The 18,934-nt window shown below is 41.1% G+C and overlaps 1 protein-coding gene across 1 annotated transcript in view; it reads right to left on the bottom strand.

Moving 5' to 3' along the window:
- PPME1 (protein phosphatase methylesterase 1) overlaps positions 1-18,934 on the bottom strand; it is a 61,344-nt gene that overhangs the window by 13,966 nt on the left and 28,444 nt on the right. Inside the window, exons 4-8 of the mRNA XM_004589897.2 lie at positions 12,721-12,778; positions 11,854-11,905; positions 9,492-9,646; positions 8,090-8,180; positions 533-598 (exon numbers count right to left, since the gene is read on the bottom strand). Of these exons, the coding sequence (XP_004589954.1) occupies positions 533-598; positions 8,090-8,180; positions 9,492-9,646; positions 11,854-11,905; positions 12,721-12,778 (422 nt within the window). The remainder of the gene's footprint in view (positions 1-532; positions 599-8,089; positions 8,181-9,491; positions 9,647-11,853; positions 11,906-12,720; positions 12,779-18,934) is intronic.

Raw genomic sequence — 18,934 nt, 5'->3', positions numbered from 1 at the left:
ATTATTTCACCTCACACTCCATTTTCTCAATTACCTGAAATTTATCTTCTTACTACCAGCAATATTGAAGACCCATAAAATTCTAGCAAGAAAAATGACCTGAGCTGCATAATCTTACCTTACTCTCGGGATCTCGCCTTCACTCTAGCAATGCCACTTTTTACCATTTCCTTAGAAGGAGTCTGTCAGCAGAATGAAACTGTAACTGCAAATATTCAGGTGGACATTTAATTTTTAAAATTTACTCTCGGGAATGCTTCACCTCTAAGATCTAGAATTGTGCAAATGTAATTCAGTGTTACATAAAAGACTAACATAAGCATCTTTGGGATTTCAGTAGAAAGAGAAGTGGGGGAAAAGTGCCCAGAATCAACCTACGTGGCTGGTCTAGTTGTGCTCAGCTATGAAATGACCTAAAGTGATGAAGGCATTTACCAGGATGACACAATAGTTATACGACAAAAGTCGTGATTAGTAATTCCCTCACAATGCTTCAATGTTTAATAAGCACAGAAGGGAAAATAAGACGTACTGTTTGACTTGGCCAACCATGGAGACACGAGCAGATTCCAGATTTCGGATCTGGCCACTCTTCACACTAGGAGAAAAAAAAAAAGAACAGAGAAAGGCAGTTACTGATCATCCATGTTCTCATGTCATTATAATGAAATTTATAGAATATTCATGAAACAGAAGATGATAAAAATGGAAAAATCTTTCATATTCATGAACTAGAAGAAGTAATATCACCAAAATGTCCATACTACCCAAAACAATTTGCAATTTCAACATGATCCCCCAAAAAATACTAAGGACATTGTTCTCAGATCTAAAAACAATGATGTTAATATTCATATGGAATACTAAAAAAATTTTTTTTAATTTTAAAAATTAAAAAATAAATAAATAAATAAATAAAAATTCATATGGAAACACAAGAGGCCTCAAACAGCTAAAGGAATCAAACAACAATAATAAAGCTGGTAACATTACAATTACCTGACTTCAAGACATACTACAGGGTACTTTGAATCAAAACAGCCTGGTAGCACCAAGCTAAAGTCCTTGCCTTGCACACCTGGGATCCCATATGGGTACTGGTTCACATCCTGGTTGCTCCACTTCCCTTCTAGCTCCCTGTTTGCACCCTGGGAGGGCAGTAACGGATGGCCCAAGGCCTTGGGACCCTACACCCATGTGGGAGACCCAAAGGAAGCTCCTGGCTCATGGCTTTGGATTGGCACAGCTCTGGCCGTTGCAGCTGCTTGGGAAGTAAATCAGTGGATGGAAGATCCTTCTCTTTGTCTCTCCTTCCCTCTCTGGATCTGCCTTTCTAATAAAAATAAATAAATCTTAAAAAAGAAAACAGCCTGGTACTGGTAAAAAATAAATAAATAAATAAACACCTAAACCAAGGAACAGAACTCCAGAAATTAATGCACTCATCTATAACCAACAACTCTTCGACAAACAGGCTGCGAAAACTGGATCTACACATGCGGAAGAATGAAACACACCTTTACCTTATTGCTTACAAAAAATACGTTCAAAATGGATCAAGGATCTAAAACTGCTACCTGATGGCATCAAATTACTAGAGGAAAACATCCGGGACGCTCTACATACAACACATTAGCATAGGCAAAAACTTGGATAAGAACCCAGAAGTATAGGCAATAAATATAAAAATAGATACATGGAAATATATCTAAGACGCTCATGTATTGCAAAGGAAACACTCAACAAAGTGAAGAGGCAATCAGCAAAACACGAGAAAACATTTTCAAACTATGTAACCGTTAAAGGGTATCCAGGATCCATAAAGAACTCAAGAAACTCAACAGCAACAAAACAATCCATTTAAGAAATGAGCAAAGGAAATGAACAGGTGTTTTTCAGAAGATGAAACACAAATAGCCAACAGACATGAAAAGATGCTCAGGATCACTATCAGCAAAATGTAAAAACAGTAACAACACAAAACCCCACACTGAGGTTTTCACCTCACTCCAGTCAGAATGGCTATCATTCAGAATCAAGAAACAATAAATTCAGACAAGAATCTGTGGAAAAACGTAACTCAATCAGTTGTTGGTGGGAATGTAAACTAGTACTATCATTATGGAAGATTCCTCAAAAATCTGAAAATATAACTTCTGTGTGACTTAGCCATCCCACTACTGGCAATTCACCCAAATGAAATGAAACCAGCACATGGAAGAGTTATCTGTAACCTCATATTTACTGCACTTCAATTCAGAATAACTAGGGTATGGAATCAACCCAGATGTCCAGCAACTGATGACTGAAGAAAATGTGGTATGTCTATACACCATGGAATACTACTACTCAGCCATAAAAAAAGAATGAAATCCTTTTACAACAAAATGGTTGCTACTAGAAATCACAATGCTTAGTGAAATAAGCTAGTCTCAAAATGATAAATATGTTTTGATATGAAGAAGTTAATACAGATTACAAAAATGTGTAGGAATGAAACGTATATTTAATGATATCGTTACTGGTTTTAGGTTTGTTTATATCCTGTGGAACTGTAGTCTTGTTACTTGCTGTATATTATGGTTATAGTGATGAATTAAGCCTTTGACTATAGAGTGTATTAAAATGTCTTTGCAAGAACTGAGTAAACAAGACATGGCAAAGATGAGAATGGAGGAAGAAGGCAGTGAGGGAAGGTGCTTGTCTTCATGGAATTGTTCCAATGGAATACAAAAAACATGTTCTTTATCTTAACAAAAATAACTTTTTAAAAAGAAAGCTTCATAGAAGTTCTGCCTAGACTAGGAACTAAAAACAATAAGTTAATCAGAAAATGTAAGAGGGCAGAAGGCACACCATCAACAAAGGCAGCAGAAGGATGACTTCTAGAGATCTGAGTACAAGCCAGTGGGGGAGTGACAGAACAAGATGCTAAGCAGGACAGAGTCCACAGCAGTCCAGCATGCTGTTAAGGTTTGGATGTGTTTCCCAAAGTTCACATGTTAGAGACACAATTCCCAACGCAACAGCATCAAGAACCTTTAAGAGGAGATCAGGTTAGGAGGACTGGGCCTGCTCTCGCTAATGGAGTAACATCCTTACTGAAAAAGCAGGTTCATTAGTAAAGTGAGTTTGGTTCTTGGTTATAGTCTCTACAAGACGCTCTCTGACACCATGTTATGGGATACAGGTAGAAGGCTCTCACCAGATGTAAGCCACTTGTTTGGGGCTTCCCAGTCTCCAGAACCATGAGTCAAATAAAAGTTGTTAATAAATTACCAGTCTGGTTATCTATTTAAGCTGCACAGAATTAAGATACAAACATGCCAAGCCACACGGCTTAGGTTACTGGAACATACATTTATCTACCTAAGAACATTTAAGAGCAAAGCAAAGTGAAAGCATGTCTTGAGGTAACAGGAAACCAGTGCTGGAAGGAAGCTACCAAGAAAGCATATAATTTAAATAAGTTTTTAGCTTAAAATTCATGCAAAATCTTAAAGCCATCCCATTAGACAACAGCATTTTTACTTTACAAGTAAAACAGAAACAATCAGAACTATTACTTTACCTTGTTTTAAGATTTACTTATTTTTATTGGAAAAGCAAATATACAGAGAGGAGAAGAAAGAGGAAAAGCATCTGCCTGATGACTCACTCCCCAAGGAGCCGCAATGGCCAGAGCTAAGTCAATCTGAAGCCAGGAGCCAGGAGCTTCATCTGGGTCTCCCATGTGGGTGCAGGGTCCCAAGGCTTTGGGCCGTCCACTGCTGCTTTCCCAGGCCACAAGCAGGGAGCTGGATGGGAAGTGGGACCACCGAGATTAGAACCAGTGCCCATATAGGATCCTGGTGCGCCAAAGGTGAGGACTTAAGTCGGTAGGCCATCGCACTGGGCCCATTACTTTAGCTTTTTTATCACCAACTAAATCTACAATTCACTGAATTTAGAATCATATTCTCTTCACTGACAGTTGTTTAATACATGGAATGTCTGTCTGCTTCAGCCAACCCTGGGTACTGGCTCCCATTCTTGCAATTAATTATTTTATATTGCAAAGATTAGAACTGGCGCCCAAATGGGATCCCAGTGCGTTCAAGGCGAGGACTCTAGCCACTAGGCCACCATGCCAGGCCCGTCTCAGAATATTATCTACTGTGTGATTCTATATATGACATTCTTGAAAAGATGAAACTCTGTTAGCTGGTGGGGGTTAGAGGAAAGGGGAAGATGGGACTACATAGGGAGTTTTCTGATGTGTTCTCTCACTTGATTATGGTGATAGCTACGTGTATCTGCACTCACAAAGCTGTACTTTTATGAAAATGTCAATTTCACTATAAAAAATTTTTTTCTATAAGTAAATTTTCTAGGCCACTGCACCAGGCCCCATTCTTGCAATTTCTAAAAGGATGTTGGTTCCTTCAGTTTTTGTCTCTGGGTACTTTCTCTAATGGGTTATATAAACATCTCTAGTCCTTAAAGATACTTCCAACACCACAGTCAATACCAGCTAGTAATTTGTTCTATATACACCAAAATTCTTCAAAAAGAATGAACTTCTTTATTTTGTTACCTCACAAATTCTTTCCTCAAACTGTATCAGGTTTTTTATCTCCTACTTATGTTCCAAGATTTTTTTTTGTCAAGGTCACCTCATTCTAGTTCTTTGCTTCCCATGATCCCCCAGCAGCATTTAAACACAGTTGTTCTCTCCCTCGTATAAATACTCCCCGTCCTCAGGTTTTCATTGTATCTCACCAACTATGGCTTTCCAGTTTCATCTGCTGTATCTGCCACTTCTTTTTTTTTTTTTTTTAAGATTTATTTATTTTATTGGAAAAGCAGATATACAGAGAGGAGGAGAAACAGAGAGGAAAATCCTCCATCTGGTGATTCACTCCCAAGTGGCCACAATGGTCGGTGCTGCACCAATCCAAAGCCAGGAGCCAGGAACTTCCTCCAGGTCTCCCACGCGGGTGCAGGGTCCCAAAGCATTGGGCCGTCCTCAACCGCCTTCCTAGGCCACAAGCAGGAGCTGGATGGGAACTGGAGCTGCTGGGATTAGAACCGGTGTCCCATATGGGATCCTGGCATATTCAAGGCAAGGACCCTAACCATTACGCTATCACGCCATGCCCTGAGATCTTCCTCTTCTTCGCAAGCTCAAAATGTTGTGAAATATCTAAGCTCAGTTCTTGAACCTCTTCCTTAACACCAAATCGCTAGGTGACTGCATTCAATCTCTCAACTTTAAATAAATATAATCTTCATTATAATTCTCCAGTTTATCTCCAGGTCAAACTCTTCTACCTAATCTTTATAATTGCCTATTTTATGATTCCATTTAGGAATGTAATAAGCATTTCAGTTTATCCAAATAAAACTCCTAATTCCCTGCCACGTATTCACTATCAAATCTACTTCTCTGTCCCTACCAGTCACTCGTCAAAAATCTAAGTTAACAGTGAGTTTCCTACTTGCTCCCTCTTTCTTGCCAATATATAATCCAGCAACTAATTCTGTCAGTTCTACCTAACAAAATGCTTTTCAAATCTGACCATATTACTTCCTGGTCTAGTGCCATGCTAATCTGTGCTTGTCATTATTACTTAACTACACTACTACAATAATCTCCCAACCATTTTCCCCCTTCCAGTATCCTCCCCACTCTCTATCATTTGCCCTAATGTATTTTCTTCCAAATAGCCAGGGTGTTGGAGCCAAGATGCAAATCCCTAAATGTCTGACTTTAAAGTTAAGGTTCTTAATGACTACATCCTTCTCATTAGGAAAACCAATACAGTGAAAGCAGCAATTTGTTGGCCTTATAATTCAATAAATTTTCCTTTTTAAAAACTAGAATAAAAATTCCTGTAAGTCATAAATTTGATGGAGATACTTAGCAGAATACAAAATAAAATTAATAAATACCTTGTAGTACTCCTTCTGAATCTCAGGCTCAGAAAGTAGGTTCTAAGAATCAGTAATTCACATAGAATCCAGAACATCCTAACATTCAACAAACAGAATCCCTCTTCTGTATCAGGCACTAGAAGCAAGACTCTCCTTCTAGAGATGCCTGCCTGGGTCCCCAGAGCAGATCAGCACCCTCTCTTACAGCCTAGACGCTTCCTTCATTGTGCAGTGTGCATGCTTTCACTTGTTCATATCCTCACTTTGCTAATTTAGGAATGTACCAGCTCTTTGAAAAGACACTGGACAAAAATACTCACTGCATATATTTTAAAAATCTGGAAAAAGAATGGGCTTTAGATAACTGAGTCATGTCTGGAATAATTTTCTTACTGGAGATTACTGGGGCAGCAGATAGAAACCTGAAGTACAGGCTGAGGTGGCATCAACAAGATAGGGATCTCTAGTCTGAGAAAACAAATTCTGTGTCACTGAACAAGCAAACAAGGGGTGCCAGAAGCAACTTCAGCAAACATAAACATCATTCTGGCAAGACATATTCTGACATGAAATTTTCCCTAGGAAAATTCCTAGGGGATATTTATTAGGCCCTGAATTTCTACTTGCTATTTCTGATTCAGCTAACAAGTGTGTAATGACTGTTTTGCTGTGTGCAGGAAGAAAAAAAATGAAAAACAGCTTCTGATTCTAGAATGCAAAAATAAGAGACAATAATGAAAATTAACAATGTAAGCATATCACTCAAAGGAGGATTTTAAGATTTAAGCAGCAAATAGGATAAAACAAACTTGAAAGTCTACAGTTTTCTGAAGGAGATATTTGGAAGTTAAAGAAAACATTCTGGAGAAGCAACTAGAAATCAATCTTGCAGAATCAGTAGGATGATAGATGGAAGGACAGAATTTTATTCATTTCTGAATCTTCACCCTTTAACACAAAGTGTTTAAAAGAATAAATGACTGAATTAATAAACTCAGAATGAACAGCCCTTATATAAATGGAAGTCACAGCCAATTCTATCAGTGACTTTTATTTATTTTTTTTTAAAGATTTATTTATTTTTATTACACAGTCAGATATACAGAGAGGAGGAGAGACAGAGAGGAAGATCTTCCATCCAATGATTCATTCCCCAGGTGAGTGCAACGGCCAGTGCTGTGTTGATCCAAAGCCAGGAACCAGGAACCTCTTCCAGGTCTCCCACGCGGTGCAGGCTCCCAAAGCATCGTGCTGTCCTCGGCTGCTTTCCCAGGCCACAAGCAGGGAGCTGGATGGGAAGTGGTGCCGCCGGGATTAGAACCGGTGCCCATATGGGATCCCAGGGCATTCAAGGCAAGGACTTTAGCCGCTAGGCCACTGCGCAGGGCCCTATCAGTGACTTTTAAAACAACAGTGTACTCCACACCCAGATTCCAAAGTGTGACTCCTATACTCATTCTCAATTTCTGCATCATTTTATCTGAACACAGAAGTCATCTAGAACAATGAGGTATCACAGAAAGAAGAGATATTAGACAGCACCTAGTCCAACTCTGAGAAGACAAACAGAAAACCGATGATCTCTCATTACCATGAATCTAGGAAGCACTGAATTGTAACAAATTGGACCAAGATGATTGAGCAAAGTCTAAAATGTTTATATTAAGAAAAAATGATAGTATTTACATAAATATTTCTCCACATGCCACTATATTAAAATTGTACATTTAACGTTCATGCCTTTGAACTTGGTGCTGAAGCTGACAAAAAATGAGAGCTACAATCTCATATTTAAAATAAAGATACGGGCCCGGTGGCGTGGCCTAGCGGCTAAAGTCCTCACCTTGAAAGCCTCGGGATCCCATATGGGCGCCGGTTCTAATCCCGGCAGCTCCACTTCCCATCCAGCTCCCTGCTTGTGGCCTGAGAAAGCAGTCGACGACGGCCCAAAGCATTGGGACCCTGCACCCGCGTGGGAGACCCGGAAGAGGTTCCAGGTTCCTGGCTTCGGATTGGTGCGCATCGGCCCGTTGCTGCTCACTTGGGGAGTGAATCATCGGATGGAAGATCTTCCTCTCTGTCTCTCCTACTCTGTGTATATCTGGCTGTAATAAAATGAATAAATCTTTAAAAAAAAAAAAGAAGATAAAGACACCATAGATATGCAGGTTACCTCCATTCAATAGCATTCTCCAAAGATTTGAAGGTTTTAGGACGTCCACGTAAGAAATTCTGCATGCTATTAAGTGCATCCATGGCTGTACCTAGACGATAAACAAATATTTCAATCACATTTTATTCTGAGCATTTACATTTACTAAGTCAACTCTACATGTCTGTCTCTAATGACAAAATAACCAGTGATGCTTAGGGTAAAATAAAGATGTAGTTCTAAGACAATGCCAAAAATTAATGTGACAGTCTTCAAAATGATCCTCGATACTCTCTACATTCTGGCGTCACTTCCTTCTGGGGGCCTCCACCACAGAGCCAACAGTGTGACATTGGAGGCTGGGTCGTAAGACATGGCAGCTCAGAGGAGGATATCAAGTGCCTTGTCAGCAGATGGAAAGCAGAACAGATTAGAAAACTGTCCTGGCCAACCTCTGCATCAAGTGTCTGGGTCTATGGATGCACATTATGATGGGCTTGTTCAGCCAACAGACTTGGGAAGGATTTTCTCAACCCTGGTGCAACAAAGCCAACAATGTATCAGAACTACCCAAACCACTCAAGTAACACCCTCAGGACACTCTCTCCCACAGGGGCTCTCTTAGGCACCATCAAATGACTGCACCCATCCCCAGGGGCCATTGCAAGGAACGGTCCCTCCTCTCCCTGTTACTGCAGACACAGGAGAAAGAAAAAACTGAAACCTTTGTCCCACACAACCTTTTTCATACCTGACCCTCCCCATCACAATCAGAGGGCATGCATCACTCTCAACTATGTAAACTACACTAAAAATTAAAAAAATCGGGCCCGGCGCAGTGGCCTAGCGGCTAAAGTCCTCGCCTTGAAAGCCTCGGGATCCCATATGGGCGCCAGTTCTACTCCTGGCAGCTCCACTTCCCATCCAGCTCCCTGCTTGTGGCCTGAGAAAGCAGTTGAGGACGGCCCATTGGGACCCTGCTTCGCGTGGGAGACCTGGAAGAGGTTCCTGGTTCCCAGCTTTGGATCGGCGCGCACTGGCCCATTGCGGCTCACTTGGGGAGTGAAACATCAGATGGAAGATCTTCCTCTCTGTCTCTCCTCCTCTGTGTATATCTGACTTTGTAATAAAAATAAATAAATCTAAAAATATAAAAAAAAATTTAAAAAATTTTTTAAAAACATGGCAGCTCTTTCTAAATGATTAAACGAACTATGAAACAATACATAGTTGAAATATTAGACAACAATTAAAAAGATGGTAACAGAGTTTCTAGCAACATGGAAAAATTACTATATAACCTAAATTTGTAAAAAAAATACAGAGAAAGATACTTCACGTAAAATAGACAAAAAAATTAAAACATAATAATATCTCTCATGTCTCTTATAAGTCTAATTTACTCAGTATTAAGAGAACTTACCTTCCACAACATCAATCATGCACAGACCAAGGAGACTTGGCACAAGGTTGGATGATGCTGTATGGACAGCAATCGCACCACCCATGCTATGTCCAATCAGCATAATTGGAGGAGGGAGGTCCCCATACATGGCTTCAACCACATTACCAACATCTCTGCATAGAGAAAGGAGAAAAAGCTGGGATTGCTGACAACAGCACAAAACTGGTTTGCCTTCGCAGTTAGTTTCTTTAGTCCTTAACAAATGGTCCTGGGTAACTGTGAAGGTATACTGGGTCATGTTATAAATATACCTATGTAAAGCTAACACACCTACTATTACAGGTAGACACAGATATATACAGATAGTAACACACTTAGCCTTCATATTAATTGCAGGCTGAATAAAAAGAAACACAATTATCTGATTTTCCTTTACATCACATTTGTGCCATTCAACATATTTAGTATAATTGCATAAAAACATTCCTTTATTTTTAACTGAAGCTGGAAACCCTAAAGAAATCATTTGGTTGCTCTATGCCCAAGTTTTCCTATCTAAAAGACCGAAAATAATTTTTAAAGGTTTATTTATTTGGAAGTCAGAGTTACAGACAGATGGAGACAGAGACAATCTCCCATCTGCTGGTTCACTCCAGGAGACCCAACAGCCAGTGGTGGACCAGGCAAAAGCCAGGAGTCAGAAGCATCACCCAGGTCCCCCACATGGGTGGCAAAAACATGAGCCATCTTCCACAGCTTTTCACAGGCCATTAGCAGGGAGCTGGATCAGAAGTAGACCAGCTAGAAAAGCAATCAACAAGTACTATACCAAACACTGACTGAGAAAAACATTATAATGCAGTGAAATTTGGAGACACAAAATGAATCTCAACCTCAGTTCACCTTTTACTGTATGATCTTGGCTTATCAAACACCAAGTTCTGATATGTATAAAACAAAGGTAATAATATTACTTACTAACTTGCTTTGATAATTAACTGAAAAGTGAATGTGAAGCTACTCTGAAAGAGCAAAACACTGTAAAAATGTTAGCTGCTTTTACATTTATTCATGCCTAGCTGTTGGAATGACAAACCTTTAGAAACAGAAGTGCTGTAAGAAACTAGAAAGGTGTCCCGAGCTGATTTTTACTGAATTTTGTTCCGGTCTTCAATTATAAATGATCTATTTAATAAACGCAAACTTTAAGTTGGGGTTGAGAACATCCACCCTGTGGCCCATATAAGGTCTGGCCTGGCCAAGGCAACATCAGGAAGGATATGGAATTCAACAGATCTTTGGCAAGGCAATTTGTTTTTAAAGGTTTATTCATTTGAAAGACAACATTTCTACAGAGGGAGAGTAGAGAAAAGACAGAAGTTTTCCATCAGCTGATTCACGCTCCAAATGGCTACAACAAGCAGTCCTGGGCCAATGCGAAACCAGGGGGCCTCTTTGGGATCTCCCACATGGGTGAAGCGCCCCAAATTCTTAGGCCATCTTCTGCTGCTCTCCCAAGTTCAAAAGCAAGTAGCTGCATAGGCAGCAGAGCACCTGGACTCGGATCAGAGTTCATTCAGGACAATGGCATTCCAGGTGCTGGCCCTGTTCACTATGCCACTTTGCTGGCCCAAAGCCGACCAATTTTTTAAGTTGATAATTTTGCACGGCCTGTGAATTATGTTAGAAAGAGACAAATGGGGGCTGGCACTTTTTACTTAAGTGGCTAATCCTCTACCTTCAAGTACCATCAACCCATTTGGGCACCTGGTCCACATCCCACCCAGTTCTCTGCCTATGGGAAAACAGCAGAGGATCGCCCAAGTACTTGGGCACCTGCACATCCAAATGGGAGACCGGGAAGAGGTTTCTGATTCCAGGCTTTTGATCAGCTCTACTCCAGCCATTGCTGCCATTTGGAGAATGAACCAGCAGATAGAAGACCTCTGTCTTTCCTCCTCTCTGTAAATCTATCTTTCTAATTAGAATTAACAAAGACCCAGCTGTCCCACTTCTGATCTAACTTCTTACTAACATGCCTGGGAAAACAGCAAAAGATGGCCCACATGTTATGGCCCCCTGCACCCATATGGGAGACCTGGAAAAAGCTCCAGGTTCCTAGCTTCAGGATGGCACACTATGGCCATTTGGGGAATGAACCAGCAGACAAAAACTGATCTCTGTCTCTCCCTCTCTCTCTGTAACTCTGCCTTTCAAATGCTTTTTTAAAAAAGGCTTCTTTCAAGATTAAATAATATGGAGAAACAACAGAAACAAAATTTTCTGTGTACACTACTGTCCAACAATCACACCAGGAGATAAAATTATCTGTAATAGTGATGGGAGCCTTGCAATGCAACAACCAACACTTGCTACTTACTTTGCCATTGTTTCTGCAGACAAGTCTTCGGAATTCTTTACTTTTGTTTCACCTCAAAAAGAAATGAAGAAATTAAATTCTCAAGGATAAGAATTACAAAAGCAATAGTATTTTTGAAAAATCTCCTCTTTGGCCAACGAAATTTATACTTTTAGATCGTGAACTTAGCAATAATTTTCTTCATCACAGACAAGTCTACAGTCAAACACTTTCATAGTTCCAACAGATTTTACCTCCCCCAAATCACGCAGATATTTAAACCCAGAAGTTATGCTAACAGCCAATGAATCAACGTTAATAAGGATGCAGGCTTGATTTAATTATGACATCTGGGAGCTGGTCCTAGGAGAATGTCTTTAGTCACTGAGATTCTGCCCTTAGCAGACAGTTCTGGAGAAGTTTGGTTACACAAACTGAGTTCCAATTTATACAGTCACCAGGCCTGTGTGTTTCTCACGAGAACCTTCCTTAGCACATATTCTGCCACCCTCAGCAGATGCCATACTGATGCGGCCACCCAATCACGGACTGTGAGCCTCTGAAACATAAGCGAAAACTAACCTCTTCCTTCATAAGACGCTCCTTTTGAGTATTTTAACTGAAGTAAAGCTACTGCACATCCTAAGAATAATTACAGTAGCCTAATAAAAATATACTCAAACTCCTTACACATTACCAGCCTAAAAAGTAAAGGATAAAACACACACACATACATTCATAAAAAACTGGAAACTAGGACTGCCCCAAAATGCCCAAATGGAACAGTGTTATGTTGTGGCCACAATAAAATTTCTAATATGTAAGACTATTCAAAATGGTTTGGTGACTATGTCACCAAGTTAGTGGGTAATTCAAAACTTCACTCACCATGACTTCGCAGATCCAGAGCCACAATCCTACACTGAACTCTACTAATGATTGCTGCCTATAAGAAAAAGTAAAAGTAGTATGACACATCTGGACTAACAAATTTTGCTGATCACCAACAAAAACTGTATTAAATAAACTGCCATAATTTAAGAAGTTATAGACTTTCCTTCCACTTTTTTTTTAACTTATTACAGAACCACAAACTCTTTTTCCCTTTTTTCTTTTATAAGATTTATTTATTTTCATTGCAAAGCCAGATAAAAAGAGAGAGGAGGAGACAGAGAGGAAGATCTTCCATCTGATGATTCACTCCCCATATCATAGTGACTGCAACAGCCAGAGCTGCACCGATCCAAAGCCAGGAGCCAGGAGGTCTTCTGGGTCTCCCACGTGGTTGCAGAGTCCCAAGGTTTTGGGTTGTCCTCAACTGCTTTCCCAGGCCACAAGCAGGGAGCCGGATGGGAAGTGGAGCTGCCGGGATTAGAACCTGTGCTGAAATGGGATCCCGGGTGTTCAAGGTGAGGACTTTAGCTGCTAGGCCACCAAACCGGACTCAACCTTCCACTATTAATACAACTTTCTAGTTTTAATAAAACTTTTCACTTTCAAATAAAACAAAAGAATGAGAATTCTTTTTGAGGGAGGTCACATATTCTGGTTCTGTCCCAAATTAAAAATACAGCATTCCCTGCTGAAATACTCCTTTAACCTGAACTCTTCCCAGATATTCCTGAAATACAATCCAACCACCTTTAGACGCTGCCCTCTCACCCTATAATTATCTATTGTTTTTATCCAAACTCTTTGGATACTCTTCCTTACTCTGAACAGATAATCTACTAGATAAGGACCATGAATCAATTTCCATCCTGGTTCACAGCATCACACAAATGTAACACTCAGCCATGAAACAACCCTGAAAGCAGTGTAAGTCATGATGCCTACCAAAGAGTCACTTAAGAGACATTCAACTCACACACAACACTGTGGCACAGTTAAACAAGAATGTATTAAAAAAAGAAATCATAGTATCATGGGAGAGGTTCAATTTTGCAGGCTTAACAAAACTTCACATAATTGGAGATCTTCTTCAACTGAACTATACTGACCAAAGCATATCATAATTTTCTTTTTTTTTTAAAGATTTTTTTATTATTATTGGAAAGCCGGATATACAGAGAGGAGGAGAGACAGAGAGGAAGATCTTCCATCTGATGTTTCACTCCCCAAGTGAGCCGCAACGGGCCAGTGCGCGCCGATCCGAAGCCGGGAACCTGGAACCTCTTCCGGGTCTCCCACGCGGGTGCAGGGTCCCAAAGCTTTGGGCCGTCCTCGACTGCTTTCTCAGGCCACGAGCAGAGAGCTGGATGGGAAGTGGAGCTGCCCATATGGGATCCCGGCGCGTTCAAGGCGAGGACTTTAGCCGCTAGGCCACGCCGCCAGGCCCTAATTAGTGTTTATAAAAGAACAGACAATAAATGTCTGGTCTAATATTCACATATTTTATGATTAAGGAAACTGAGGGCAAAGACAGAAAATCATTTGATCAAGTCATTTTACAAGTCAGTAGTTAAAAAAAAAAAAACTAAAATCTAGATATGTTGCCTATGTAACAGTCCACATATATCACAAAACAAGTCAGACTCCTGGGCCTGGAATTGTGGTATAGTTGGTAAAGCCACTAAATGTGATGCCAGTATCCTGTATGGGCACTGATTCAAACTCCAGCTACTCCACTTCCAATCTGGCTCCCTGCTAATGGCCTGGGAATGCAACCCAAGATTCACCCACACAGGGACATAGATGAAGCACCTTGCTTCAATCTGGCCTAGCTCTGGCCATTGTGGCTATCTGGGTTTTAAACTAGCAGATGTAAGATCTCTCCCTCTCTCTGTAACTCTAAATTTCAAAGAAACTATAAATAAAAAGTCAGATTCTTAAATGGTACTTTCAAATAACATAGAATAAATCTATTTCTACTTCTATTACTCTATTTTCATCGTGTATCTGAGATAAAGGGGGATATTGAGGGAGAAGCCCCACCTGGTTTCCCGCCCACCCCAAGTCACGGATGTGGGGCATGCTCTGAGATAATATTTGCTCGAGTGGTGTTAATAGTTCTCCAGTTATGAATCGCTGCCAGTTTCGCTCGATGAGGTTGTCCACTGATTGATATGGTCCATCATAAAGTCTCCGTTTGCCCTATATTTCGCTGCCAACATATAGCTGAGATGAATGATTGACCTGTTCTGTCTTCTGTCTTTTCTTGGTTAGAGTTCTGAGTCCAGCAGTTTGATTGGGGAGATCTCTAAAGAAACTCTGAGGTATTCCCAGACTAGATTCTTGTATGTTCTAGCAAGCACAGGGCCCAGCACAGTCCATCACCCCGATCAGCTGGTGGTTGCAATTGCTGGGTTGGTTCTGTTTTCAGTCCCGAGTTGCACTGGAACCAATGGGTGTTGCAGTCTGTTTCTGCCCAGCACATACTCGGCCCTTACATCAACCAGTGGGAGCTACAGCCTAGTCGGGGCGACCCACAATAAAGCCCACCAGACCCGCCCCCTACCCTGGTTTGCCAGTATGCGTAGCAGTAGACCAGTCTGTCCCCCATCCCATTTGGCTCTTGTACTTGTCAATGGCTATTAAAGCTTAGTTCCATCTAACCAACTCAACCATCCAGCCCTCACGGATGTCGTTGAGTGCCTCTCTGTCTAGCCATCCCAGCCCCCATCCTAGTTTTCATGCCCTCCCGTGGGAGTAGTAACCCAAGAGGGAGAACCCACTATTTCCCTCCCGGGTCTCTCTCAATCCTGGTTGATGCACTCTTCAGGTGGTTCTGTGATTTGACTTGACAAAATTAGCCCCTAGTGCCAGCTTCTGCCAGCTGATGCTGCAGCTAAGCCCAAACATCCCTCACCCACTCTGATTTATGCTTGCACCAGCAGGAACAATCAGCCCAGCCTGGCTTTTCCCTGATCTAGTCCACATGCGGCGCACAGGTGTTGTAGCCCTGCTTAGTCTGGTCTGTCCCCATCCCAGCCCACGCTCTCCAGTGGGAGTAGCCATCCGGCGAGGGGCCCAGCCCCTTAATCCCCCTGCCAGCTCTGTCCCTCCCTTCCTGGATCTCACGTGTGCTGGTTGGGTGCTGCAGTCAAATCCAGTACAGGCAACCTCACCCTGGCATTCCATAATGTGTACTGGTTTTGTCGCGACCAAACCCGGCTCAACCCATACTCTGTTCTGGTGATCGGATTTGCCAGTGGATGGCATGAACTGATTCAGCCTGGTCTGCCCCTGACCCATGCCGAATGTGTGCCAGTGGGAAACTTTACATGGCCTATCTTCCATTACTCTAGTTAATGAATATTTGTGTGTGTGTGTGTGTGTGTGTGTGTGTGTTTGAAAGGCTGAAGTAGACTAGACATTTCCTAACCATAGAGTCACTCCTCAAATGCATATCACAACCAGGGTTTGGCCAGGCCAAGGTAGGAGACTGGAACTTGCTTGAGCCATTACCTGATGCTTTCCAGAGTACATATCAGCAACAAGTTGGAAACAGGAACAGAGCTGTGATCTGAAACCAGGTATTCTGACATGGGATGTAGGTACCCCAAGTGACATCTGAACTGATGCTATGCCAAATGTCCATAGTAATGAGTATCTTTTAAGTGAACAATGGACTAGAATCCTACTATACTTTGTTGTTTGTTCCTGAAAGCTGGGAGAAGCACTGCTATGTAGGGGTAAAACCATTATTTGTGACACTCACATCTTACATGGCTGCCAGTTCGTGCCCTGACTATTCCAATTCCAATCTAGCTCCCTACTAATGGCCTGAGAAAAGCAGTAGAAAATTACCCGAGTGTTTCTGCCTCAACTACCCATGTGGGAAACCTGGAAGAAGCTCCTGGCTTTTAACTCTGGAAGCTGTGGGCTTCTAACTCTGGTCTGGCTCAGCCCTGGCCATTGTGGCCTTCTGGGGAGTGAACCAGCAGACAAAAAAATCTTAGAAATAAAAATCTAGAAATAAAACTTATATTCCTGGGCCCGGCAGCATGGCCTAGCAGCTAACATTCTCGCCTTGAGCGCACCGGGATCCCATATGGGCGCCGGTTCTAATCCCGGCAGCTCCACTTCCCATCCAGCTCCCCTGCTTGTGCCCTGGGAAAACAGTCAGGCGGCCCAAGGCCTTGGGACTCTGCACCCATGTGGGAGACCTGGAGGAGGTTCCTGGCTCCTGGCTTCGGATCAGCACAGGACTAGCCGTTGCACTCACTTGGGGAGTGAATCATCGGACAGAAGATCTTCCTCTGTCTCTCCTCCTCTCCGTATATCTGACTTTCCAATAAAAATAAAAATAAAAATAAATCTTTAAAAAAATAAAACTTATATTCCTGAGAGCTATTTTTTTATTTAAAGGAGTGATTTAATGTTAAATTGTAGCACGAAGTTTTGAATATCAAAACTAAGTCCATATTTTCAAAGTAAAAGTAACTGGCAAAAGTGTCACATTTACTTCATTGCTAAACATTAAACAAGTAGAACTTGGTTTATGAGACAAAGTACATATTTGAGATTAGTAATTCTCAGTTTGCAATCTAACTTGCTTGATACCTAAGTCTGATATTTATGTGATTTTCTAGTATATACACTTTGGACAGTTGAGCAAGTTTTTTGTGTATTCCTTATTTGCCAAAAAATTTCAACACAAGCAGATGTTCTTGATGAAATCCTTTCTGGGACTCTAAGGAGATGATAAGTGCATTACAGTGATAGGATTTCTAATACTGACTCATTCACTCCTGGGACTAAACCTCCTTGACTACAGGGTATTATTTTATGATGCTACTATATTCAATTTCTTTGAGAATTCCTGTTTGCTGGCTCACTCTGTGAATGCCTACAGAAGCTGGAGCTGAGCTTGGCTATGTCTCCCGTGTGGGTGTCTGGGGCCCAATCCAAACCACTATTGATGCCTCTCAGAGTCTGTACTAGCAAGAAGTTGGAGTCCAGAGGTGGAATCAGGTATCAAGCCCAGGTACTACAATGTATTTTAACTGCCAGATTAAACACCTGTCCTAGACACTTACATTTTATAAGTGAGATTAGCTCAGTTTTCCTACATGATGATCATTAATTGGTTTTGGCAGTAGCTTAAATTAATACACTAAGTAATTTTTTTCATGATGGAAATTTTAAACAAATGTTCTCCTTTTGGAGAAAAATCAACACTCCATAAGATATCAAACATTCAGAGTAGGTAACAGAAGAACAAGTCTCTAGCTAGTCTCCATGTGTCCATTTGTATCTCCTGTTCAACCAAGTATATGTATGATGATACATCTATACTTAATCAGTAACTGGACTTCTCTAAAGCTCAATATTCTCACGGTCTAAAACAGAGGTCCTCAATTACAAATACGTATACAAACACTTACTTCCTCTAGAACTTCACAATCTGCTTGTGTTTCCATACCGTTTCCTTAACTCTGATATGCCTAAATTAAGTCTAATGTGAATGTGAGTAGGGAAAAGGCTGTTTAAAAACAGTACTCTCTTGGGGCTTAAGTTGTGACACATCAAGTTATAGAGCTACTTGCAATGCTAGCATCCTGTGTTGGAGTACAGGTTCAAGGCCTGATTGCTCTCTGATCAATCCAATTTCCCTGTTAACATTCCAAGGAAGAAAATAAAAGATGGCTCAAGTACTCAGGAAGACCAGAATGAGTTCCTAGCTCAGGGATTCGGACTTGACCAGTTCCACCACTGTGGACATTAGGAAAATGAACCCAAATGTTTCTGTCCACTTCACAAAAACAGTGCTTTTTTAAAAAATTAACATACAGGTCCATGGACTGGCATTGCAGCATAGCATATGGGTGTCAGTTTATGTCCAAGCTCCACTTCTAACCCAGCTCCCTTTTAATGCCCTATGAAAAGTAGTGTTAAGAAGGCCCCAAACCTGCATGTGAGACCCAGCTAAAGCTCTCGGCTCTTGGTTTCAGCTCGGCCCAGCCCTGGTTGTTGTGGTTACTTGAGGAGTGAAACAGTGGGTTGAAGATCTTAGTTCCCCCGCCCCCATAATTCTTTCATGTAAATAAATGTTTCTAAATTTAAGATTCATTCTTAAATTTTTACATTTTAAATACAGAGCTACAGAAAGAAGGAGACACACACAGTGATCTTCCAGTTACTTTGAAACCTATCATTT

The sequence above is a fragment of the Ochotona princeps genome, chromosome 4 (assembly GCF_030435755.1).
Source record: "Ochotona princeps isolate mOchPri1 chromosome 4, mOchPri1.hap1, whole genome shotgun sequence".
In the NCBI taxonomy this organism is placed as follows: domain Eukaryota; kingdom Metazoa; phylum Chordata; class Mammalia; order Lagomorpha; family Ochotonidae; genus Ochotona; species Ochotona princeps.
Note: the sequence above shows the minus strand (reverse complement) of the source record. Positions and strands in the feature narration are given on the sequence as shown.